The sequence below is a fragment of the Diabrotica virgifera genome, chromosome 6, assembly GCF_917563875.1.
Source record: "Diabrotica virgifera virgifera chromosome 6, PGI_DIABVI_V3a".
Lineage (NCBI taxonomy): Eukaryota > Metazoa > Arthropoda > Insecta > Coleoptera > Chrysomelidae > Diabrotica > Diabrotica virgifera.
In genome coordinates, this window is record NC_065448.1 from 255,275,080 (window position 1) to 255,302,838 (window position 27,759).

At 32.5% G+C, this 27,759-nt stretch overlaps 1 protein-coding gene across 8 annotated transcripts in view; it reads right to left on the minus strand.

Annotated features, from left to right (window-relative positions):
* LOC114331549 (MAP kinase-activating death domain protein) overlaps positions 1–27,759 on the minus strand; it is a 91,670-nt gene that overhangs the window by 44,429 nt on the left and 19,482 nt on the right. For 4 of the 8 annotated variants that reach the window (XM_050653933.1, XM_050653929.1, XM_050653930.1 and 1 more), the window contains exons 7-21: positions 24,850–24,965; positions 24,521–24,702; positions 22,745–22,815; positions 21,734–21,848; positions 21,608–21,640; positions 16,346–16,434; positions 15,293–15,494; positions 10,462–10,789; positions 6,889–7,146; positions 6,534–6,835; positions 6,075–6,317; positions 2,521–2,589; positions 1,786–1,986; positions 405–794; positions 104–262 (exon numbers count right to left, since the gene is read on the minus strand). In XM_050653933.1, the coding sequence (XP_050509890.1) occupies positions 104–262; positions 405–794; positions 1,786–1,986; positions 2,521–2,589; positions 6,075–6,317; positions 6,534–6,835; positions 6,889–7,146; positions 10,462–10,789; positions 15,293–15,494; positions 16,346–16,434; positions 21,608–21,640; positions 21,734–21,848; positions 22,745–22,815; positions 24,521–24,702; positions 24,850–24,965 (2,758 nt within the window). The remainder of the gene's footprint in view (positions 1–103; positions 263–404; positions 795–1,785; positions 1,987–2,520; positions 2,590–6,074; positions 6,318–6,533; positions 6,836–6,888; positions 7,147–10,461; positions 10,790–15,292; positions 15,495–16,345; positions 16,435–21,607; positions 21,641–21,733; positions 21,849–22,744; positions 22,816–24,520; positions 24,703–24,849; positions 24,966–27,759) is intronic. The other 4 variants (XM_050653935.1, XM_050653936.1, XM_050653931.1 and 1 more) reach the window with 3 other exon arrangements.

Below are 27,759 nucleotides of genomic sequence, written 5' to 3' on the forward strand. Positions count from 1 at the left end.
TTCATCACTTTAAAGAAATCTTTGTAGAAAATCTTGTATACTTATAGAAATAAATAATATCTTTTCTAAAATGACTGAAATAAAACTATGCAACTTAACTCACCACATCGTCGATATGATCGTCAGGTGCTATCTTTCTATCTAGAGTTTTATTTATTTTGCTCAAAACAAAATTACGGTACGATTCATCCTCCATGAGTTTTTTCAACCTGTTTAGTTTTAGCCATCCGACACCTTCTCCATCAAGAACACTCGTGATTACCTAAAAGGAATTTATTATTAAAGTGATAAGAAAAGAGAAAAGTAAGAAAAAAAGAGAAGAAAGGTGATATTTATATATTCTAAATTTGTCAAGTACTTTGGGGTCTAGTTTTTAAAAAAAATGTTTAAACTAAGTTACTTACATCTTTCAGAAAGGCTTGATTTTCGCTATTAGTTGCATTTTTATCAGCTGCTTGCTTCCACTGCGCCTCATCTTGCCTTCTGGGCATATGTTTTATTAAAGGACTCTTCTCAGCCAATCCCTTAGGACCTCTATTGAAAGGCCCAAACATTCCTTTAGATGTCGAAGTTTCCTTTTGTTTAGGTTGTTGTTGTTTCTGTTCCACTGATTTTTGTTGCTCCTTTTTGCTACCGAACAGATCCGAAAACATATTGGTTGTAGAAGTTGCTAAACCATTAATATCAGAACTGATATTCGAAAAGAAATCTCTGCTAGCTCCTGTTAATACGTTAGAAGTTGCTACAACTTGTGTATTACTCGACGGTTCTTGTTGTTTTGAAAAAGAATCACCCTAAAATTAAAACACAATAAATTAAGTATAACCTTTTAAATAATGACATTTTTTATACGGTTCCAAACTGTCTTTGGGCAATGGCTGCACCTCTGCAAAGTTTATACAAATATACGGGATCAAGACATTGACAAGAGGTTTGTTATCACAAAATCACGAACAAGCTTACTAAACTCCTCAAAAATTAGAATTTCCAAATTCTCTTTTGCCCTTGCAGAGCACGCTATTTCCACTAAACATCAAATCCACTTCATAGACGTCAAAATACTGGCCAAACAACAAAATTATCATGAGATTCCTCCTTGAAATGTGTCACATTCTCAAACATCCAGCTGCCCTAAATAAAAGAAATTACATCGTTGATTTGAGTCTGATTTATCATTATTTTATCGTACACCATACATAAGAATCACATCGTAATCCATGATCCGAGTTCCATGAACTAGTCCGTCATTCATAATCTCCCGTCAAAAAATTATTCCAGAAATCCCGTAGAAGTCCTCTTCAAGCCCATTCAACAATCACACAGTTAAATCACGACCACCCACTTAGAAATAGAAGATACACAAAATTGATGCGCAAGGGGAGCAAAATATCAGACTTAATAAACAAGAAAATTAAAATGAAGATGAAAAAATAAATAATCTCCACATCATTAATAAATTATAACATTGTAACTGCAACTAAAACCGCATTCAACCAATTTTAAAATAACGCATACGAAAATTTAGGAAATAGACTAAAGTGAAAACTTTTGAGGACATAAATAAACGGGCACTGCAGGAAAATATATTATATGTTGAATTACTGCAGTCTTGTGTTGGGAGGGTCACTATGACTCGATTAAGAAAATAATGTTGTTAAACTGTTACCTTAATTGATGCAATAATGACATAGAAGTGACAAAGGTGTATCATCATGTGTAGTTTTCAGTATCAGTTATTAAAGAAATTAAATTAAAAAATGTATTACTATAAAAAAAATATATTACCCGTAACAATCCTTTCTTCGCAACTACTTCTTTGGCACTCTTGGTTAAATCTCCAAATGTCGATTTTCCTACATAAGTCAAATCATCCAAAGTGGTTTTGCTCATAGCAGTTGCAGTTTTACTTGCTTCAATGGCACTCTTTCCAGCTACTTGAACACTCTTAGTAGCTTCTTCCGCAGCTTTTTTGGCTTGTGTTGTTAACTAGAAAATAGAATTTATTATTTATGTTTTAGGGTTATATAGATTATTAACTTTTAGATGAAATAAATGTGTCTTAAGAGCGTAGGCGCAATATTTTGGACAAATGCTATTTATTTTTTCGAATCCTAAGAAAACTAATAAATATTTTTGAAAAATTTAAACGCAGGATGAAAGATAACATTATTACCTAGGGCCGAAAGTCCCTTAGAATAAACAAAAAGTTTCTTTTGAATGAGATGTTTGAAATTAAAAATCACATTAAATTTTCTCTTCTTTTTCACCTCTGTAACTTATTAAAATAAACATTATGGAAGTTTTCAGGTACTTTCAACCCTCGCTAATAATGTAATCATTCATTCTGCGTTTAAATTTTTCAAAAAAAAAATTATTAGTTTTCACAGGATTTGAAAAAAATGAATGCATTGGTCCAAAATGTTGCGCCTACGCTCTTGATATAGATATTTAATCTAGATGCTGAACTAGAAGCACTAATATGAGTGGTCAGTGTTGAAATAAAGTCAGTTTATAACTAACCTTATCGAAAGGAGCAAATAAGCTGCTCTCTTCAGCTTCGGAAATTTTTTCTTTTGCTTGTGTTTTTAACTGTAAATAATGTACGTGTTAAAGTGGCAATCCAGTGTATGGTGGAAAAATTTAAATAATAAAATTATATTTATCATTATAGTCCTGGATCCCTTGTCCCAAAAAAGTTTATTAAGCAAGCTGAAAATTTGTTAATGGCTTAACGGTGTCTAGTCGTACAAACTTTGATGTATGGGATCAATGGAACAAGGAAGTTTTAATTGTGGAACTTGTCATCCTGACATCTTTATGATTGTGAAAACTAGCAGGTTGTTTTTAAGTTTATTCAATAGAAAACTTTATATAATATATGAAAAAATGTGTGTCCGACAAATATGTCGGGCATTTTAATAAGTCCGATACGTAGAACATGTCAAATGACAGGAATTATATTGGTGATAAGTAGCAGTCTGATTTTTGCATGAGAGTTTAATGAACGTGTAACAAATCAGTTGGAAGTTCTGTCCGACAAAATACATGGGACGTTTTCGTAGTCTGACGTTCCAAACCTGTAACCTGTTCCACAATTAAAACTTCTCCTGTTCCAATGTTCCCGTACATCAAAGTTTGCTACTAGACACTATGCTATTAATAAATTTTCATCTTGCTGTTAATAAACCTTTTTTTGGTACGCGGGATCCGGGCCTATTAAATTATACTTCAAATAATATATTTATAATAAAGTTGAATGTACATAATTATTTATACCAGGTTTAATAAAAATTATATGTAAATTGATACAAAGTAATTCTGCTTTAACAATAAGTATGTATTATGCGAAATGATAAAACATAAGTTTATTGACTGGAGCAATGTGCAAATTTAGACAGATAACAAAAAACTTGTGCATAGTTTTAAAATTGTTCAAAAGTAGTAAGTACAATATTGTTATTAGAGATTGCAATTGCTGGATCCAGCATCCAGCAATTCAGCTGGATCCAGCGCTGTTTCTGACATGCTGGATCCAGCAAAACGTGCTGGATCCAGCAGCGCGGATCCGCAAACATGTCAAATTCGAAATAAGTTACTTAATGTCTTCATTAACCTCTCTATTCAAAGCCCTGAGTCGGCAGCTAGCCATTATATCGCGCTAGGAGTAGCTCAGTATGCTGGAAAGTTTGTATAGCCTAAAAGTTTGCATCGATAAAGCGTTGATAGGCATTTATTCTATTATACCTAATTCAAGAATGCAGGGAAGAAGACCTGTTGGAAGACCTAAAAAGAGATGGGAAGACGAAGTCGATGAGGATGCCAGGAACTTTCTGGGAACGCGTTTATGGAAAAGAACAGCGGTAAATCGAAATGATTGGAGAAGCTTATTGAAGGAGGCCAAGGCTCGATTTGGGCTGTAGTGCCATTGGATGGATCGAGACATTTATTCTGCGATAAAATGTTCTGCTGGCGAATGGTCAATAATCAATGAGTTGATTACCACTTTTTAACCGGTGAAATTGGCTGTAAAATCTCTTTGCAGATGAGAGTTGACTTTGATAACGGCCGACAAAACCATAAAATTTGCCTTAGACAAACTAAATAGCCAGGACTCTACCCTTAGTGCCGATATATCTAAAGCACTATGCAACAGAATCGCGGAACGGTGCCTCTCTGAAATTCCAGGTACATTAGTGGACGTACAAAATCCAAAAAATATGTCGAAGGACTAAACAATCCTGGTTATTTCCTCATGCCGAAACAGAATGCAATGCGACTTAAGATATGAAAAATTTGGTGAGTCGTATAAATAAACAAGTGATTGTGGAACCAGTACAAGAGGATATAATGGACGAAGATGGGCCAACTAATCCAGAACCCGTGAATTTTACTGGAATAAGAACTTAACATTAAATTGAGATGAGAAAGAGAAAACTTTTATAACCAAAAAAATACTGATTCTCAAAAAGATTACGAAAAGATTTTGGAAAAGGAAATGGCCATTTGTGAGACCGAATGAGTGAAAGCGATCATTTGTCCATGGTATATGACTATTTAATAATTTTAAAGTATAGAGGCCGAAAAGGCTTTCTCGCCAACCAGCTATATGTGCAGTTCTGTGCGCAGTAGGTTAGGCCTACGTTTTTTAGGGTCTCACTTCCAAAAAAACTAAATAATTCATGTTTCTGTTGTTTAAAAATTTAGAATACAGACAAAAAAACATTAAAATCGTGTTTTTATTTTGATTCCACATTTTGCTGGATCCGCGCTGGATCCAGCTGGATTCAGGCCAGTCTTGCAAAAATCCAGCTGGATTGAAAATGTCCCTAATTTTTATCAATACCATATCATTTGAGATGTTAATCTTAATCCTTAACAATCCTCTAGAACATGAGCACTTTGGCGTTGCTATCAAAGCAGTTCAAGCGATACTGAAGGATATAGTAATATTATGGTACTGCATAACTGGCTCCTTGTGCTAATTTATCTAGTAAGTATCTCCAGATCTCTAATTTTATTGCCTTTTGCTAGCCCCTGTAAATACTGCCATGACTTTTTTCTAATTATTTTTCGTTCTTTATGCCTCTTTTTTGTTCACTATACCTATTATTTTTTCTGGCATGTTGAAGTAAGGGCTAGTCTCATAAAAATAATGCTTAACTGTCTAAGAATATGAGCTACCTATCCATTTTAATTTTTTGTAGGTAATTGTTTTTCTGTCATTTTAAGACTTCTCCTGTTGAGTCTCACAGGTCTACGTCACTCTTTGATAAGAAAATGCATTTAACTCAGGACATTCGTTTATATATTTGAACATTTTTAATGTGGATTTGCCTTCTAAATTTTCACTTTGTTTATTTTTTTTTAACTATTTAACTTTGTTTTTAACTGTTTTACATTTGATTGAACATATTTAGCTTTGCCTTAATGGTAATTGGTGATTGACAGTGACATTCATATCTTTTATAAACCATTAAATATTTTCCCTACTCAACTTATTTTGTGTGATTACTCATTTCCACATGCTTGGATCTTAAATATTTAATATCCTATACGGTATACAGGCAGCTACTTTGACTAAATCGGTGATGAGAAAAGTGGAAGTTTTCGAGATGTAACTTTACAGAAGAATCCTGAGAATATCTAACGTAAACAGAGTTATGAATGCAGAAGTCTTGCGAAGACTTTCAAAATAACAGAACTAAATAATGAAATAAAAATACGAAAACTACAATACCTTAGCCGCGTGATAAGAGAAACAAAATACCAGTTTGTGCAAAATATCATACAGGAAAAGATTTCAAAACAAGGACGACGGCGAATAAGGCATCTTAGTTTTTTGAGTTATTTATATTTTAATTTACTATATTGGCTAAGTATGAATTTAGAATGAGATTCCTTTATACTTTTATAAAAATTTACTGAAATTTTCTAAACTAAAAGATAAACAAATGTAGATATCCAACTGAACCTGATTAATTTAGGGGAAGCACTGTCGTCAAAAAGTCAATCCCCATATAATTGACTATGTTTTAACAATTAAATGATTACATCTTTTGTTTCTATAGCCTCACCTTATCCATTTGAGCAAGCAGCCCATCTTGACTACTTTGCCGAGTGGTTTCTCGAACGAGTTCTTTGGCTTGAGATGTAAACTGTTCAAAAATAGAACCCTGCGATCCCTGTCTGGTCACCATACTGCCTGCAGATGACGGAGGTGCTGGACTGACATTTCCAGATGAACTGAAACTGGATGTTCGCGCCAAAACGTTTCCTACACTCGGTTGTTTTTGCAGCATTGGTGCTATAGGAGGTACCTTTATAAAGAGTAAAAGAATTAAATAAATAATCATTTAGTTGTAAAACGAAACAAGAGCCGTCTTATATTTCAATTCATTCAGAGAGCGCCAAAAGAACTCTAACCGGTTTCGAACCTTGTTAGGTTATCGACTATCATTAGAAAGTGCATATATGCATCTTAGTAAAAAAATTAATCAAGTTAGTTTAATTCATTTGCTCATATCGTTACTTACTGGTGTTATTGATCTGCGTCCTTTTCGAGATGCAGCAGATTTTTCAGCGTCGCTGGAAGGTGACCCAGGCCTCACGTTATTTGTACTAACAACAGTTTTGGGTGTTGTAGTAGAGTTAGAATCTGATTCATTTTCATAACTACCAGTCTCATCTCTATCAGTCTTAGAAACGTGAGCTTGTTCACTCTTTATTTTGTTGCCGAATTCCAATTCTGAATCTCTGTTAAAGGATGGAGAACTCAGATCGGATTCGCTGCTGGATGAAGATTGAGGAGAATCCGATCGAGGAATAGGAATTCCACCTATTACAGAAAATTGATGTAGACAAATAATTACAGTTTTTCCAAAGATTTACCTTCTGGATATTGAAGTTCAGAAGGAGGATTATATACAGTATCAACGTCAACGCTGGAGGAAAAAGACATATTTTGTGCGTTTGCTCTCCTCTGATCGTGGTAGGAGGTGTATCCTGGAGATAAATCTGATGATACCATTTCTGAGACGAAGTCGCTAAGAGATGAGTAACTTGAACTTGTACTTTCACCCTCTTCGGAATCAGAACCGCTTTCGTCTGTTGGTTGTTGTTCGACTGTTTGCATACTTCTTAAAGCTCCTATAAATATAACAATAGGTAAATATATCAACAGAAATCAACAGATTCTGAACAAATTCTGAATAAACTATTAACAGCTAGATATGAAAAGATTTAAGAAAAAGAGTTGCTAAATGCACGGTAAAAACGGGAAGATGACCACGTTAAAGAAGAACAGAACAAATCCCAGATATTAATAAAATGTAAACGAAAATCATTCTCTGAATCCATGAGGGAAGGTCAGGACAGAAGCCGATGGAAAGAGATAGTTGCTCGTATTATAGGGAATCACGACACTCAGCAATGAGGAAACGACTGAGGAGGAGGAGACGAAAATCAAAAAACAAATACCCAAAAGATAGAAAGTGTTAGTTCGATCTTCATTATTTTACTGATTGTGCAAATACATCCAAAGTGGTAGAAATAGAGGCTTTTACCCTACGGCCAGACGAGCAAAAATTACAGCGCAGTAAGAGCAGTAAAATGAAGCTCTAAAAATGGGTTCTACAGTGAGTATAGTGGATGGCCAGACAGTGTTGTCAATACACTATACCTCTCTCTCCTGTCGTTTCCCCATTACTGAGGATCGTGATTTCTTCCAATATTCCTAACAATGTTTCTCCATTGGTCTCTATCTACACTATACCATGGGTCACCAATTAGCGGACCGCGGTCCGTATCCGGACCGTATGCTAGTTTTGTGCGGACCGTGATTTTATTCAGAATATAGTGTTTTCCAATTTTGAAAATGTTTGGCCATGAAATTGTGTACTATGTTTGGCTCAACTTATATGTGCGAAGCCGCTTTATCAAGAATAAACTTTATTAAAAATCGGTGCAGATCTCAGCTAACAGATAAATCTCAACTCCCAAATGAAAATCAGTTGCACTGTTGAACTAAACTCGTTCCGGACTTGAGGCAGGTTATAAAATAAATTTAAAAATTATCTTTTGGCCCCAAAAATGTATTTATTGGTTATTTGGGTGATTTTAAACAAAAAAGGCCTCTTGTCATTTTTATAAAAAGTTGATAGTTTTCGAGTTATAAGCTATTTAAAATGTGAAAAATGCGAAAATCGCATAGGTACCTACGCATTTCCGAGGCTTGAAAACGCATGTGTAAATTATTAGTGCTCCGGTTGACAAATGCCTGAAAGTTAAACTTATACATTAAATTTCAAGATTCACGGCTTATTTCAATATAGACTGTTGTTTTTTAATTGTTAATTGTCGGGCGTCGCACTTTATGATGCGTCTCTTTCGCATGTATACATATTATGTACTTATGCGAAAAATTCCCAACAAATATTTGACATTTATTAAAATTTTATGATATATTATTAACACAGTCTTTTTTAATAATTTATTTATTTGTTCAATTAATTATTGCCAATGTGCTAATTAAATACGCCAATCATGTAGTGCGATACACACCAACGCGGTAGATTAAGGGTCGAGGACGCGCATTATTAACAATTAAACAACGATCTAAATTTAAATACACCCCGATTACTCAGCATAATCTTGAAATTAAATGTTGAAGCTTCAATTTAGGCACTTGACAACCTCAAAAATAAAAATTTACACATGAGTTTTCAAGCTTCGAAAATGCTTATTTTCGTATTTTACAGATTTTAAGTAAATCGCTTAAACAAAAAACACAAAATCTATTAACTTTTGAGAAAAGATCTTTTTTGTTTAAGATGGCCCAAAAATGCTAAAAACATAGGTATTTTCGGGGACAAAAAACGTGATACTTTGAATTTGTTAAAAAATAATGTTAAACAATTTTTGACTAAAAATTTCGCCCGACACCCTTTTGATTTGTTATTATGATGGGATAATATTTTTTAACAAGAATCCGCAAAGAAACCGGATCAGCACAACCGGACACAGGTAGCATTAAGTCCGGACCCCGAAAGTGTCATAGGTCTTCAAAACGGACCCTAAGGGAATATAATTGGTGACCCCTGCACTATACGACCCATTTTTCGAGCTTCATTTTACTGCTCTTTCAGCGCGGTAATTGTCGCTCGTCTTGCCATAGGGTTAACCGCAAAAGCCTTGAAAGCTACAATCTTAAATTGTAGCTTTATTGTTAAATTTTTGTAACACATTTAAATATGAATGTGACATTTAAATATTGAAAAAATATAAGATAGATATGAAAAACAGCTGGCAACAGATGATGAGATCAATTTATGAAAAAGCGTATATAAAATCGAGGTAGAAAAGAACAAAAAAGAAGAAATATAAATTCTATAAAACGATATAAAAATAAGAAGAAGAAGAAGAAGAAGATATAAAAATATTAAGCTTAATAAATATATGAAGGTTTAGGAGATAAAAAAAGAATGGGGGATGAAAAAATTACAAAATTAGTACCTAATGCAGAGGAAACAATGCAGAAAAATATAAGGGGAACACCATGACAAATATAAACAAGAGGAATAATAATGCTATTGAAGATTTAAAATGCATAAACGTAAAAGTTTGTGAGGATAGTGCTTGGAACAAGGGAAAATAGAAAAAATCTAGAGCTCTGAATTAAAATAAAGTGCTCTGACACTAAAAAAAATATCCAAATTAACTTGGCTATTAAGTTTTTACATTGATTATAGACACGGACACTCCGTGTCTATAATCAATGGTTTTTATCAGGATATTCAAATAATCATAGTACGTATTCTTCTTCTTTAGATGCAAATCCACTAATGGATGTTAGCGATCACATTTTTCATTAACTCTCTGTTTCTTGCCATGTGTATCAGAGATTGTATGTCGTTAATCCCTGTCCATTGCCTTATGTTTTCGAGCCAGGACATTTTCTTGCGTCGTATTTCTCTCTTGCCTTCAATTTTACCCTCGATTATAAGTTGAAGGAACTGGTATTTTTCGTTTCGCGTGATGTGCCAGATACGCCGTTTTCCTTTTCTTGATGGTTTCAAAAGGTTGGCGTTCTTGGTTGATTGTCTTAAGGACATCTACATTTGTGACTTTCGCCGTCCACAGTATCTTTAGAATACGGCGATAAAGCCACATTTCGACGGCTTCTAATCTGTTTATATCCCTCGTTTTAAGTGTCCAGCCCTCTACGCCATATAGCAGCACCGACCATACGTACCACTTAGTAAACCTTAGTCTCAGTTAAAAACCGAACTCTGAACAGGTCAGTACCTTCCTGAATTTTACGAAAGCTTGTCGAGCTTGCTCAATGCGATATTTTACTTCCCTGGCCGATGCCCAGTCTTCAAAAAGCCACGTTCCCAAGTATTTAAATTTGCTCAATCGGAGTACGTGCTGTATTTATTTACAAAAAGTATAAGAATAACTAACCATTAAGTGAACTGCCGTCATCCCAAACGACGAATTTGATTGGCTCCAAGGTATGCAAATACCATTTTGATTTATCTCCGATTAGCGAAGGATCCAGAACACCGGTCTGCACCCTTTGAAAGGCAACATTTGTTGGTGTCAATGACCATTCCGCTAAGAACTCGACGGCTTGAGTCCTCGCAAACTTGTTTAGAAAATTTGAAGCCCGTGGTCGCGATCTTAAGAAGCTGTTTATCTGGAACGCTACGACGGGCCGAGGATACAGTCGCAGAGTCCTTGTGTGTTCCGAGAAGTTAGCTAAGAGGTTTTGAGAATTGAAGAAACGGACCTGAAACAGTACAAAATACTTATAAGCAAAAAAATATTATACTGAAACACTTTGTGTTCAATATTTCCAAAAAATTTATAAATAATTTAATGTCACTACAGTGGTTTCTGCATGGTGTCTTTCTCAAGTGATGTATTTTACTATGTGTCTGCTCTTTAAAGTCTCTAACTTGAAACGGTGCCAAAAACGCAATCATGCCACCCTTCCATTTTTCTAGACTATATCAGAATTTAAAAGACGTTATTTAATGACCAACATTAGATGACCAGAATTAGAACATTAGTCCAACACAAGATATAACATCGTAAGAGCTCTACTTTTATCTCCAGATTAAGGTTGTGGCTTTTAAAAAGTTCGGCCATTTTATTGAATGCACTCTTAGCCTTCTCTATTCTACATTTTACTTCTTGTAAGTGATCCCATTTTGTTTGTTTACTATTGTTCCAAGATAGGTATACCGTTTTACTCGGTCCACTGGTGTATTCTTGATAAGCAGTTGGACGTCTCTAATTTTGTTTTTGCTGATGAGCATAAATTTAGTTTTTGATATGTTTGCTTTTAGTTCAAATCTTTCACTTACTTCATTTACTTTGTGTATTAGTTGCTGTAAACTGTTCAAACTGTCTGCAATGATAACGGTGTCGTCTGCATAGCGAATATTGTTTAGGCGTTCTCCATTTAGGACTATTCCATGTTCGCAATTTTCCAAGGCTTCACTAAACATTTCCTCTGAATGTAGATTAAATAATATAGGTGGTGAAAGTATACATCCTTGTCTAACACCTCGCAGAATCTGGATCGCTTCCTTCAGTTCATCTCCAAGACTTGTTCTTATTGTGGCTGACTGATTCCAGTATAAATTTTGTATCATACTGTGGTATATCATGAACCCTCTGTATAAATCATAATTTAAATATGATGTTATTAACCTTTAGGGTATTGAACATACATAAAAACAATAGCTTATAGTTTGTATCACATGTTTATTACGAGTGAACTTGAACTATATTTGTTATGGTTCAGATAGGTATAAAAACACGCTGAACAATCAGTATAGATATAGATATACAAATAATTATTAGAAGTTAGTATGTAGTAAGGCGCTATGAATCATTAATATTATTGTTTAGATATTGGATACCAGTGAATAAAATATAATGTATAGTAAGACGTGTTTAGTCTTTTTAATTAATTAGAACCAGAATACATTAACATCACACTATTTATTACATGGCGATCCTGTAAATAAGTTGGAGAATCTTCTGATAGGAGCAGAGATGGCGGCAACAAATTGGAAACACCGACGGCGGAAAATGGACCAGACCAGGACAGGAAGAATGCAGAGAACCCAGTGAAAAAAGACACAAGTGATAAAATGTAAGTAAGAATGTCTATCTTTATTAAAAATGCTTCCCTCGTTTTTATATTTTTATTGAAAATTGAATATTTATCTTTGCTGATTTTTGAATAATTTATGAAGTATCGATTTTTTTTTAAGAATATCTATAAATTTTGAAATATGAAGTGATTTTTGAATTGAATATTTTTATAGAAGTTTATTATATATGCTATTCTTGAATTTTTATTGAATTTTGAATCTTTATTGAATTTATTTGAAAAATCTCTATCCGATTTCGATTTCTAGTACGGTTATTTTTGAATATTTTATGGAATATCGAATTTTTTCCAAAAATTTCTATCGAATTTTGAGATATAAACTTATTTTGAATATTTTTATCTAACTTTTGCATAGGCTGTTTTTGAATTTTGAATTGAATTTGTATCGAATATGTATACTATTATTGAATTTTTATTAGCCATTTTGTTTTTATTATTGATATTTATTGATTCTATAGATACATTTTCATCGATTTTGTATTAAATTTTGTATGAGATGAACCTGAATTAATATTTTTTTGAGTGATAAATGATATTTTTTAATGAATAATGATTAGTGATGACATACGTTGATATAAGAGCTTTAAGACAAACATTGCTATAAGCAAGAGATATATTTTTAACGAACCGACCTGAAGAGTCGAGATAAAGAATCTGGAGGACTATATAGATAAGAAGAAGAACTAACAATATTATAAGCTAAATATTATGAGGCAACTAGAGACAATAAGAAACCCACTGCTCTTGTCAAATTGGGAAGGTACTAAGTGATTTATAGAAGCTTGAAAACTTATTAGAGACCCACTCTGTGTTTTGAGAGTACCTATTTTATTCATGATTATTCGTGAATAAACAACGGCCTCAAAGCAAGGGATTGAGGTTGTGAAATTGTAAAAGAATTTGATCTAGCCAACGATGTTATACCCGCTTCTGTTAAGGTAGATTGTAGAGGTTTCGTGGCTAGTATTGAGTATTATGATTGTTATATGGAATATGTAGAAGAATTGGAACTTTTCTCTCGAGTAAAGCCACTTTGATTAGTCGAACGTAGGCATTGAGGGATAAGTAAAGGAAGTGATTATTATGATGTTATATTATGAAATGATATATTGATGATTAAATGACAAATGATTGTTATATGAAGATGAATTATGTACACTGTAGAAGTGTTATTATGTGGAGAAAAATGAAGAAATATGAGTTGTAGTACCAGACAAGAAGAAGAAGAGAAAAAAAAGATAATTTTTTTATTAAAATATGTGGGAAAATGAAAGAAGACACATAAAAATTGCAAGAAAAGAAGCAAAATTAAGAAGATACTAAGCAAATAAGTAGCTAATCATTGAAATATGTCTAAGAATTAAAGCTGTAATTTTTTTTTTTTTCTAAAGTAATGTTAATTATAAATAACTTATTTTTAAATGTAGATAATGAATTCAGGTTAAATTTTCGCGTAAAATGGAAGTGTTTGAATTAAGGATAGACAATATCTCACAATAGTGTTAGTAGATAGTAAGCAAAGGGACACAAAAAGTGAAGTTCTTAGAGAGATTAAATCTTTATTATAGGTACAAGAGAGTTATTAGAAGTTTTTTTTAGAGACACATTAGAAGTTTTTTTAGAGAGATTACATTTTTATTATAGGTACAATATTTTAAAGTTAGTAAGGCGTATATAAATAAATCAAAATAAGACTGAAATAATAAGATGAAATAGTAAAGTAACGTTAAATTCTTTTTTATATACCATTTAATAGAAGTTTAGGTAATATTTAGCTTAGCTTAGGAAGTATTAAATTGGAGATTTTATTACAATTAGATTAGTTACGGCTTATAGGCACTAAAAGACTATTTAAAAGTTAGGATCAATTTCATTCACTGTGGACACTGTTTTGATGAAGTGAATTAGTGAACGAAAAAAAAAAAGGACGAAAAGACACGACGTGAAAGTACGTGAACTAGTAATAGGTTATAAAATACCAGTTTATTATAGGGAAAATATGAATTTTTGTGTAAAATAGGAAAAAGAATATACATGTTTAGGGAAAAATCGATTGATCTGAAACGTACCATATTACAGTTAGTTAGCATAGTTAGGAAATTTAATTTTTGAAAATAGTATTAGGTAACCATAAACATTTTGTAAAAGGGAAAGAGGAATATACCGTCAGATATTCTTCTTCTCCTCTTAGGACTTTCTTTTTTAACGGCGGAGATGTGGTATATTATGAACCCTCTGTATAAATCATAATTTAAATATGATGTTATTAACCTTTAGGGTATTGAACATACATAAAAACAATAGCTTATAGTTTGTATCACATGTTTATTACGAGTGAACTTGAACTATATTTGTTATGGTTCAGATAGGTATAAAAACACGCTGAACAATCAGTATAGATATAGATATACAAATAATTATTAGAAGTTAGTATGTAGTAAGGCGCTATGAATCATTAATATTATTGTTTAGATATTGGATACCAGTGAATAAAATATAATGTATAGTAAGACGTGTTTAGTCTTTTTAATTAATTAGAACCAGAATACATTAACATCACACTATTTATTACAATACGCCAGTAGTCTTTATCATCCATTTGGACTTTTATCAGAACATCCATCATTTTTCTGCTTATCACAAGTCATATCTCTGCATTTTTGGAATAATACCCAAACTTTGTGTCTTGTATTCTCTCTTCGCATAGCTTGTATTTTCTGTGATGTATAATTTTAAGAAGAAGTTTTAATGCATTGCTCATTAGTATATATTTCCGGCACTTTGTCGCTCCCTGTTTTTTTGGTTATGTAATAAATTCTGAAACAGCCAGTCTTTTGGAATATTGCCTATGCTATAGATATTATTGAAGATTTTACATAGTATTCTTAAATATTCATCATCAAGAAGTTTAAGAAATTCAAACTGTACTCCGTCTGGTCCTGGAGCTCTCCCTTCGTTTAGTGATATTATGGCTGCCTTTATTTCTGCCACTAGTATAGGTGGTCATGTTTCCGTATGTGTTGGGGGCGGGTTCTCCAAACAAATACATAGCAATACTAAGACAAGTCAGATTATTAGTTTGAATATAAAAATATAAATACTCACCATGGCTACACGAGTTGCGACATCAACGGAGTCAATATCATTACCATAAATAAATGGATTGAAACCTGCAGATGGTGATGGAGGTCGCATAGGCGGAATATAAGGTACTTGTGGCGTTAACGAAAGTCTTGGTTGTAGATTTGGTGTAACAGGTGACATAGCAGGTGTACTTTCTGAGTCTGATGATTTATTTTTTGATACACTGGAAAAAGGTGAAATATTAAATATTTACTGTAAAAATTGATTTAAGTATTGGTAAATATTCATAAATCTCCAGATCATAATTGGATCAATACACGCAAAGAGCTAGATTTTCTCTTCATTCAAGGTTTTTTCTTCATTAGGCCTTGACAGGGATCTGCCTCTATCTCCAAATTCTAGTTCTGTTCTAGTAGTTTATATTCTAATTTGTACTGTTCTTACTACTTTCTCCAGGATTATGTACATTAAAGAGAAGATGTGATACAGTGCCTGTTTGCTTCGAGCCATTGTTTATTTCAAACCATTCTGAGAGTTTGTTACTTATCCGTTTTGTAGATATACAAACATTTACACTGTATTTTAATGAGCTAAATAAGCTTTTTTTTGAAGTCAAAATTGTGCCAATACATTCCACATCTGATCCCTTTTAATGCTATTGTATGCTCGTCGGATATCTATGAAGAGATTATGGATTGTTCTATTCTATTCCCATCCTTGTTTAAGCAGCTACTTTAGGGTAAAAATCTGATCTGTGATTGATTTATTTTTTTCTGAATCAGGCTTGGAATTCGGCTATGAAATTTTCTACAAGTAGGATGTTCGATAATATTTTGTACTCCGTATTAAATAGGGAGATGTCTCTACTATTACAGCACTAGGTTTTGTCTCCCTTTTTATGGATAGGGATTATTACACTTTCGTGCCATTCTGTTGATATTTTCTCCAAGTTATTAATTATAAAAAATCCAGAATTGTAAAAATTAATGTAAATGGAAACTGAAGTTTTATTACAAAAGTCCTTTTGATATTGATTTTCTATTTTTTAGTTATAAGTACAATATTTTGACTTACCTTAGAGTATTTTGTGAATGAATGCTTTCCCTTCGTGAAGGCTGCAGTTGCTGCGCTGCTGCGGAGGGAGCTGATAAGTTTGTTATTGCCTGAAGAAATGCGCATAATTAGCCAGGTGATATAAGTTTTTACAGGAATAGAAGCTTCTAATACAAGTTTGTAAAATTATAACTACCTATTCTACTAGTCTAATTACCTATCTATTAACTAGATCATGATATGACATCTCTACATAATTCTTAGAGTTTCATTTAAAATCATTAACTAATATTTAATAGGTACAAGTAATTGGTAATAACGCAATTCTAGTAATACAGTATTCGCCAAAATATGTACATAGTACTGAAAGTGAACATTGTATTTGGGGTTAATGAAGAGGAAACCAAATGTATGTGCATTAACATTGAGATGAGATAGAATAGGGCAAAATGTTACAATAGACCCATATATCTTTAAAAAAATAGAGCTTTTAAATATCTCGGAGCGAAAATCAATTCAATATCAGATAACAATATCACGGAAGAGATAAACGGGAAAATTCAAGCCGAAAACATATTATGTATCTATAGTCTCCACAATACTACCTAACTAAATCTAAGAGCTTATTACGAATATCAAAAATCAGGACATATAAAAGTGTAATTAGATCGATAATCATGTACAAAGGGAAAAAAACTTAGATCTTTTAAAAGGAAAGTGCTCAGAAGAATCTTTGGACCTTATCACGACCCGAATACTAACCAGCACCGAATGAGAATACCGAGGTCTAACAGATGTATAAGCTAGCGACGTAGTCTAAAAGATTGAATCCCAACTTCTAAGAGGAACAGGCTAGATTAACAGACTACCTAATAAGCGCCTTGCCAATCTGGGAGGAAACCCCGATTGGAAGAAGTTCCTTAGGACGTCCACGAATTCGTTGGAGAAATATGAACATATGGTCAGATTTAGGAACAATGGGCTTACCCACTGACCCAACTATCATGGATGACCGTTCGAGATGAAAGCGAGTTGTGCAGTCAGTTAAGACTCACACCGTATTGTAGTGCTACAAGAAGAAGATATATGTTCGAAATATGCACCATTGCAAACAAGCTTTATTTTGCAGATTATCTAATGTATTTATGAAGAGTGGTTACCGTGGTTACTGAAAACAAGTTAGCTGTTGTCGTATTTCTTTAATACCTGCTGTGTGTAATTTATTAAATATAAAATATATTTTATAGCTGGCAAAATTAGAGAAAAAATGTTTCTTTTACAAACAATTGCTTTTCTCTCAAATTAGTTGTTCAAACTGCCACCCACCTGGCTCTTGGCAGTAATTGAACTTACGACGATCATCTTATCGATCATCATAGCTCAACTTTGAAGTTTTATTCCGAATTTCAAAAGTACCTACTGCTTTCTAAATTTTCTAAATTGTGGTCGATCATTCTCATTGGTTTCTTAAACTTAATGTATTGAATTAAATAAGAAATAAATTAGTTTCCAATTTTGTCTATTTTAAAACACTTAGAAGAAGTGTTTAATGTTACTGTTCCGTCTACTATTATGAAACAACAAAAAGAACTTCCCATATCAGGCACATAAAATAATGAAAATCAAAAAGAACTACATTAAAAAATCTAATGTTGTTCTGAAGTTATTTGCTTGTGGCATTTTTACAATTTTAACTATTTATAATGGGAAATAAGCCACAATATTATTAAAAAATGATTTTTATTAACGTTTCGACGCCCAAATCGGGTGCCGTTGTCAAAATACATACAAAATACTACTACATAAACAAAAATGTTGTTACTTAGTAAAAAAAATCTTCTAATAATTTATTTAATTTGACTCATTTATATCGGCTTATTTCCAATTATAAATAGTTAAAATTAAAAAATCTAGTTCTTAACAATAGAGTCAGCTTGGATCAAATTTATGTCAGTTCTTTGTTTCAGGATCTAAAACTAAAAATTATTGTTGCGTTTGTCTCCTTCTTCTTCCCCTTGTAGTGTCTATCCGTTTCGGATATTGGCGACCATCACGGCAATCTGTACTTTGCATACTGGTGCTTTGAAAAGATTTGTGGTTGTTGTGTTAAATCATGTACGTAGATATTTCAGCCAGGAAATCCTTCTCCTTCCTGATCCACGTTTTCCTTCTACTTTTCCCTGTAAAAGTTGCAGCAATCCATATCTCTCAATGTGACCATCATATTGGATTTTGACTGTTTCTATTGTGATTAACAGCCGTTTTTCTTTTTGTATTCTTAATAAAACGTCATGATTAGTAACGTGGTCTGTATAAGATATCTTCAGAATTCGACGATAAAGCCACATTGCGAGATCCTCAATTTTCTTTCAGGTAGCATCTGTGAGAGTCCATGACTTAGCTTCGTATAATAGTATAGGAAAAATATAACATCTTAATAACTTGCTTTTTATGGATACCTAATGATAAATCATGACATTTGAATAACTAAACCATTTTTTGAAATTCAGATCTTACTTTTTCTATCCTACATTTAATTTCTAGAGAATGATCCAAATCTTCATTGACGTTCGTACCAAAGTAGGTGTATGTTTCAACTCTTTCTATTTGTTGACCGTTCATACTAATTCGTCCAACTTGTTGCTTCAATGTTGTCTATTTTCGAAAAACTAATTTATTTCATAAAATTAAATACACTGAGGGATTAAATTAAGAGAATTACAAAAAACTATATATGTATACTGAAAACATAGCAGCGAAAACATAATAAATAGATTCAGCAAACTAAACGTCTATTAGCCTACAGAAAACTGTGTAAAATGAAACACTGAAAGCAAGTTAACACAAAACTGTGTTAGGTGCATTTTCTAACTGACTTAATCATTTTGAAGCTCTATTACATATACTACACAATTTACTACGTTTCATTGTCTTTATTATTTCATAAGATAATATGATATTTTACTCAAGTTATCAATAAAAAGATATTAAGTGAAGAAGTGAAAAAGACAGTTTATGTTTCCTTTCGATTCAGAGGCGATACACAATCTCCAGACAGCTGTTTCTGTCTTACGACGTCATTAGTGGAGCTGCGTGCACACCTCTAAAGCCAAACGAAACCAAACCTTATTTATGACTTATCACTTTTATAAAAATATATTATTTAAAAAATTATCGATGTGGTTCTGAAATATAAGAAAGCTAGACTGAAAGGCGAGAAACGTAATTTTAGATTCAACATTTCATACAAATTTTTGTGGAAATATCGTTAATTGCGATACCACAAATTAGGCTTTTACCAAACACACAAAAAAGGTTTTGCCCTCTATTTCTCCTTCTTCTTCTTATACTTGTTGTAAATCTGTCGATCTGTTAATTCCGACGTAGAAGTATTTCTTGAGAAGTAGACTCCCAGCTAGCTCTCCATCTTTTTGGTGGTCTCCCCGGTGGACGGTTGCCAGCTGGTATTCCATCTAGCGCAATTCTTGGTATTCTGTGCTCCTTCATTCTTCTTACATGACTGAACCATTCTTTTCGTCTTTGCCTACCTCATATTACTACATCTTGCACGCCACATTGTTCTCTGATGATGTTGTTTCGTGTTGTATCCCTATCCAAACCCTCTATTTAATGGGTTCAAAATGATTTTTAAATAACTGACTGGTTTGAAATCTCAGATGATGAAATCATTAATAATATATGGCCAGTATTTACAACTTAATGTTGTTTCTCACATCCCAGACATCATTTACTATTGTTCCATTGTCGTTCTGAGAGTCCTCTAGGTTCCGTTTGAGTGTGTATGTATGAAATATATATTTTATTGGTCTTCCTAGTTTATTTTTCTATGCTGGTGTCCATTTTTAAAGCTTTAAAAATAACCTCTATTCGTTTATGCGTTGCAGGTGTCCATACCACTTTAACTGCTATTCAGCTATATCATCCATTATCGTATATTTTACTTCCAGTTTTTTCTCTAATGGCTTCATTTCTTACATGGTTGATTACATTTAGACCGAAACATTTTTACTGGATATAATTTTTCTTGAGAAGAGTTTTTGTGAGGTACTTTTATCGATAACTCAAATTTCTGACCCATTTATCAGTACTGTTTGTTAGGTTTTTACTCCAATGCGATTAGATGTAGTGCTTTTAGTATATTTTTTCCTTTTCATATATTCTCTAGTATATCTTTAGTATCTTTCTCGGATTCATTTATTATAACTCCCAGTTATTCATACTGCCTAACATATGTTTATTATTCCGATTTCTGGTTATTATTCATCGCTTCTAGATCTTCTCCTGTGGTCATGAACCACATGTGTTATTTTAAATTATTTCATAAAGTAAAAGACAACAAATATAGTTTAAAACAAAGTATTAAATTACTATGATTTCGTTAGCTCATGCTAGCCGATTATTTCTTTTTAACATGCGTAACACTGGTTTCAATGACTCTAATTGTTTTTGGTTATTTGTTTTTATATTTTCTTGTTATTTGTGTGAATTAAAAAAATTGTCTGGTTTTATGTTGTAAACTGTTATTTATAGTTAAGATCATTGAACACAAAATACTGGGACACTCCAAGATAGATAAAACATATGAAAACATATAAAAGATATGTGATTTAGCCAAGAATCCTTTGGAGAAGATGGCCAAAATATGGAAAGGGCCCAAAATTTCAAAAAAGAACAATATTGGTTAACTCCTTAATATTGTCAGTACCTACTAAACTTATTATTATTGGCAGTACTGAACTACTAATTGGTCCCTCAATTAGTTAGTGCAGACTAACGTGGTCTAAAATGTACGCCTAATAATGTTCATATAGAGTATTCACATGTTTCTAGAAGCAATCCTCCAATCCATTATCATCGACTTTAGGTCGCAATATTTTCACATATTTGTAATGAAGATTAAACATTTAATCCAACCATTATTTGGTTTTGTGGCTATAAATGAAGTATAGCAAGAACACTGAGTTCACTGAAGATTGACTGATAAGTCCGAAAACGTTGTGAATAGTCAATGTAATCCATTTGGAGTTTTTAGAATTTTTAATTCTTAATTAAATTTTATATCAATGACACAAAGGAGTTTTTACTTCACTTTAAAAGTTATATATTTATTAGTTAAATATGGTTTTGTTTATTTTGGTCATAATTGATATAGTTAATTAGTTAATATTTTATTTAATTAATTTTTTATTTTAGTGTCAATGAAACGCAGTGTCAGATGCAGTCACCAACTATTAAAATGTGCAAGAAGAAACAAATATTTACTCCAGTGCCAACTTGATCCATTAGTTGCATTGCCTTTGTTGTAAAAAGCAGAAGTTGAACGTTATGAAAGAAGTAATACAAAGGAGGAAAAACAATAAAAATGTATTTGTTTGTTTTTTGATTTACCTGTTTTAAATGATTTTTTAAGATAGTTCCTTCCGGTTCCGGCAACGGTGGAATTTCAGAAGGCGATATTAATTTATTTGAGTCCAGATCAACCAGCCAAACGTCGTCAGGTAATCTAGAAACAAAACCATTTTACACATTAGACAAGAAAATTTTCACATTATGATTGTACATACAGTTCCTGCTCTATTGCTATACCTTTCTAGTCTTACTGTATGGAGTAGAAACTAGGACTTTAAGTGAGGCTATGCTTAAACGCTTGATAGCCTTTGAGATGTGGGTATACAGATGAATGCTAAAAATATGCTAGATCAACAGAGTTACAAATGAGGGGAGGTCCTTAGACGGCTGAACCAAACAACACAACTGGTAAAGAGACGCAAGCTGTAATACTTTGGCCACATTATGAGACAACCTGGAAAATATGATCTTCTACATGTGATCATTCAGGGAAAAATCCAAGGTAAACCTGGTCCTGGTAGAAAAAGAACATCATGGCTGAAAAATATATGGCATGGTATGGAAAATCAACTATGTATAAACAACCATACGACAGAACCAGTATAAAAGAGTCTTTCAAACAGGATTGGTTCCAAAAATAAACGAATGTCTTTATGCAGAACAGAACACCTTTCTATATGGTTAAAAACAAAAGTGTTTTGATGGAGCAAGAAATTCCTCTATTACCATAGCACTGCGACTTTCCACACATGAACCTCATTTAAAATGTCTGGGAAACCTAGGAAATGTCTTTTAGACGTCTGAGCGCCTAAAAAGGAAACTAACCGAAGAAGTAATAACAAAGGTTCAGCTGATTGATAGAATCGTTTTAATTGGAACCATGACGGCTATTTAAAAGAAATATCAGCAAGATGTATAAATAGCATCTAGAAAAGCAGGATACCCTAACATACCTAAAGAGAAATTATTCCTCGTTGGGGGTTTTATGGTAAAATACTCTGACTCAGTAAATTCTTTGAATCAATAAAAATATTACGCTAGTCTACTTACCTAAAATTCTTTTTGTACATTAAAAAACTAGCAGGAAGACCAATAACAAAAGGCGTGGGAGCTAATAGCAGCTGAAATGGAAAAACAATATATTAGTAAATTTACGTCTACGTTTCCAATTTCGAACAATTTCCTTGAAAATATGCATTGGATAATATTAAATTATTGTGAAGCGTTTTTTTATATTTTCCACTGTTAATCTGCAAAGTTGCTCACAATCCCAGTATCATCATCTCTCTCCAATAGTGTAGCAATAAAATCTTCCATGGTTATGATTGTTTCTTGTTCCTTTCGGTTTATGATTTTAAACATATCTACTAGAAGTAGTATAAACTAGTTTATTGATTCTATGATTTTTTTCCTAGTACGATCTTAGAACTTATGGTAGGGAAAGTATGACTGCACATTTAGTTTGCTAAATGTGCAGTCACTCGAGAGTTTTTGGGACCTATTGGGTTGTGAAGAGTAGGTCCTAAAACCAAAAAAAGTTAAGTAAAGTTTTCCATTTTAGTGGGGACTTTCCATTTTTAATTTAATATTCAATTTCCAACAATCGTTTTTTCGGTTTATAGCGCCATTTATCCATAATTCGAAAAAAGGTGTCAAATAAAAGTTACTTATTTTTACGCAAGTAATCCGAATCTGCAATCAAAAATGGGGACTCCTATTTAAAATATTAAAGTAACCCCCCACCACACCTCCGTGGGGGGTCATGTCTGGTGCCATAAGATAGATTTTTGAAACATATTGAAGAAGTGCATTTTTCAGTTTTTCGATCTGATGTTCATTTCCCGAAATATCGCGGGATTCGTATTTAAAATTTTAAATCTACCCCCACTCCTCTTTGTGGGGAATCGTGTTTGGTATCATTCGATAGATTTTTGACAAATATTGAACACATATTTTTTAGTTTTTAGATATATCTTTCATTTCGCGAAATATTCGCTTTTTTCTTGTGAAACTTTTTGACTCACCCATTTCCTTACGGCCCTCCCAAATCGTCAGATTTTTGAAATATACACTGTTTTGCATGTACCTACTTAACTTACCTTATCTTAATCTGACGATTTCGAGTTTTTCTAAGGTAGATTTTTTTTCGCCCCCCCCCCCCCTTAACGAACTCCCCTGTGTTAAGAGCCAATATACGGTAGACGTACATCTACAGGGTACCAGGTTTCTCTCCATATGATAATCTGACGCGCTCGAGTAACTGCAAAAGTCCCCGCTTGGGTTCCCCTACCATTAGAAATATGCAAAAATATTATTTGCGTGGGGGCAATCTTGGATTTTTCTTAATTTTTTATTTAAACGGAATAGTTTTCTTTCTACTAATTCAGAGTAGATTTAAATTCAGAGTAGACCATATTATAGCCTCTCTGAAGATCCCAGAGAGGGTAAAACATACGTAAGGGGATGATATTCGCCTCTGAATCGGAATGAAATATAAACCGTCTTTCCATTTCTTTCAGTTTAGTCATAAAAGTGAGTACACGCAATCACTTTCGTCAGAATTTTTACCTACATGAATGGACGGGAGGTGACTGCATAATATAGTAGAGCCCCGTTCTTCCCTTTACCTATTAATCGTCTGTTTGCTTTGTAAATTGTAGAAAGCACATATTGAAGTTGTAATTAGAGGTCGGTTCCAAGGTAGAAGTGTTTAGATTTTCGGTTCGGGGAATTCTCATTATAAATTATTTTATTTAACACAATATACATTTGTTAAAATATATTTGAGAATACATTTGTTAAAATATTTAGTAAAAATGTAATTACCTGTTCCGCACAACTCATACACGTCGGTAATAACGGTATTACGGGAAACATATATTCAAGGGGATATATCATCGTTACAAAAGCCATCACAGACATTGAAAGAGCATTGTAATCTCTAGATTGAAAAACCACTTTGTTCTCCAAAAGGATTATGGTCAGTACTTTTAAACAAGTCTCCACACCTAAAAAATCAACGTATTTATTAATAAAAAACAAACATTATTATTAAACACACTTATTTATACAGAATATATGTCTATGAATCAGAGTTTATTAGCTCAATTTACCCGTGTGTCTAGTAGCGTGGCGGTTACTGTATATAAACTTACCTAATAATTCTAAGGGCAAATGTAAAGGAAAATCCACTAAACTAAACCTAGTATGATTGGGTAAGGCAAAAACAAGCGGGTCGTATACAGTTGGAGATAATACTTCAATTTCAACTCTAAAACAAAAATGCACAATTATTAATATTTCAAAAACAATTGACATATCTACAATAAAAAACCCAATGCATATATTTTTTTAATATCATAAAATAAATAAATTAATACGAACTATGTATATTTTAAAAAAATGTTTAAAAAAACTTTCAACATACTGTTGCTTGTTAGAAGTTAATGTAATTTAGATTTTATTAGTTTAGTAATTTATTTTTCTCTCTTAGTAAAATACCCATTAATTAAAAAAAAAGTAAAATGAACATTACAGAAATATCATGTTTCATATATCGCACCCTCAGTAATATAAGGGCTTAACTCAAAATTTGTGTAAACTGTAATTTTAAATAATATGGGCACAAAATAAAACTATCTACCGGTTAGCGCTGACAGAGAGAGAAAAAGAACATTAAATGGTTCAGTAACTACGCTCCTGGCCAAAAAAAATCGGGACACCTTAAAAATGAGTCATTTTTGATGTCTCGAATCCCCTAAACGTGTTGTCTGATTTTATGGATTTGTTTAATATGTTATAGGCTTATTCTCTAAGAATATGGATGTAGTAATAGTGTTGCTGAACAGGTAAATGTCATACCGGGTGTAACAATAATACTGTTTTTTTTATGAAAGTTCGTAACATCCTGTGGAATATTCTAGCATTTAAAAAATATTAAAATTAAAACTCAATTGTACCCTTAGTCTTTCTTAACATTTTGCTTTTTGACTCATTCACTTATGTTAAATAATAAAAAAGTTAGGTACTTTGACAACTAGCCATGTTCTTCATCAATACACACTGACGATTTATATATTGCTCTAAAACCGGTTTAAATCTGCAAATGAAATTTGGTGGGTTTTAAGAGGCAGTTATTACGCATTTTTTGACATACAATTATATATTTTATATTCACCATTGGCGTGTATACGGGTCATATTACCCGGTCATATTACCTGTATGCACGCCAATGGTGAATATAAAATTTTTAGTTGTATGTCAAAAAATGTGAAATAATTACCTCTTAAAACCTACCAAATTTCGTTTACATAGCTCAACCGGTTTTAGAGCAATAAATAAATCGTCAGTTTGTAAGAAAAAATTCAATATCCCGTATCTCGTATTATCCCGTATATGTTTATAAAGCAAACTGTCAATATTTTTTCATGCAGAATTAACCCTTAAAGTTTGTCGCACTTATTTAGAAACACCCTGTATTGATGAAGAACACAGCTAGTTGTCAAAGTACCTAATTTTTCATTATCAAACATAAGTGAATGAGTCAAAAAGCAGAATGCTAAGAAAGGCTAAGGCTACAATTGAGTTTTAATTTCATTATTTTTTAAATGCTAGAATATTCCACGGGGCGTTACGAACTTTCAAGAAAAATACAGTATTATTGTTACACCCGGTATACAATGACATTTACCTGTTCAGCGACACTATTACTACATCGATATTCTTAGGGAATAAAGCTATAACATATTAAAAAAATCACTAAAATCGGACAACGGGTATAGAAGATTCTAAAAATCAAAATGACCCATTTTTAAGGTGTCCCGATTTTTTTGGCCAGGAGTGTATATTTGTGCCTATCTCTTAATCTCTCGCCTACCTCTTGTTTTTACTGCTACAAGGTAGCAATCAGTAACATGTCTTTCTAAGACGAATATCCTGGTCAGTTTGTGTTTTAACATTTTGTATTACATATTTATATAGAACAGTTTTTAGTTGAGCCGTTATATTATAGAAAATATAATAAATAAATGGGTATAATTCATAATAGATCGCTATTTTTCATAAACAGTGACAGGACATTCATAATACCGGGTGTCCATTTATATTTTCCCCAATTTTAACTACCTATAACTTCTAAACGGCTCAAGATAGAAACATGCGGTTTTCGCTGAAATGTTTTATTTTACTAAAAGTTTTGTATGAATCGATTGAGTTTTTTATATCGCTTTCAATTACGAAAATAAAAATGGCGGATTTTTGAAAAAAACTTTGTTGACTTTTTTTTAATGGAATACCCAGTATATTTTTTTGTAAATTGAAAGAACAATCATTCAACTATCCAGCGATATAAAGTTTTTTAAAATCGGTTGTCAAATCACTGAGTAATTACTTTTTAAAATGAGAGGTGCAGCGTGGATATCACATACCTAAATAGCATGTAACTAAGCAAAATGATATTATGTTGTGATTTTCACATTGCATCTCTCATTTTAAAAATTAATTTCTCAGTCATTTGAGAACCGATTTTAAAAAAAAATTATATCGCTGGATAGGTAAATGACCATTTTTTCAAGTTAAAGAAAATATACTGGGTGTTTTAATAAAAAAAGTCAACAACGTTTTTTTTTTCAAAAATCCGCCATTTTTTAATTAAAAGCGATACGAAAAATGTCCATTTACCTAAAAAATTGAAAAAATGATCATTTACCTATCTAGCGATATAAAAATTTTCAAAATCGGTTGTCAAATGACTGAGCAATTAATTTTTAAAGTGAGAGATGCAATGTGGAAATCACATAATATAATATCAATTTGCTTAGTTAGAGAGTTGCACCTCTCATTTTAAAAATTAATTACTCAGTCATTTGACAACCGATTTTGAAAAACTTTATATCGCTGGATAGGTGAATGACCTTTCTTTCAATTTACAAAAAAAATATACTGGGTATTCCATTAAAAAAAAGTCAACAAAGTTTTTTTCAAAAATCCGCCATTTTTTTTCGTATTTGAAAGCGATATAAAAAATTTATCCCATTCAGACAAAACTTTTACTAAAATAAAACATT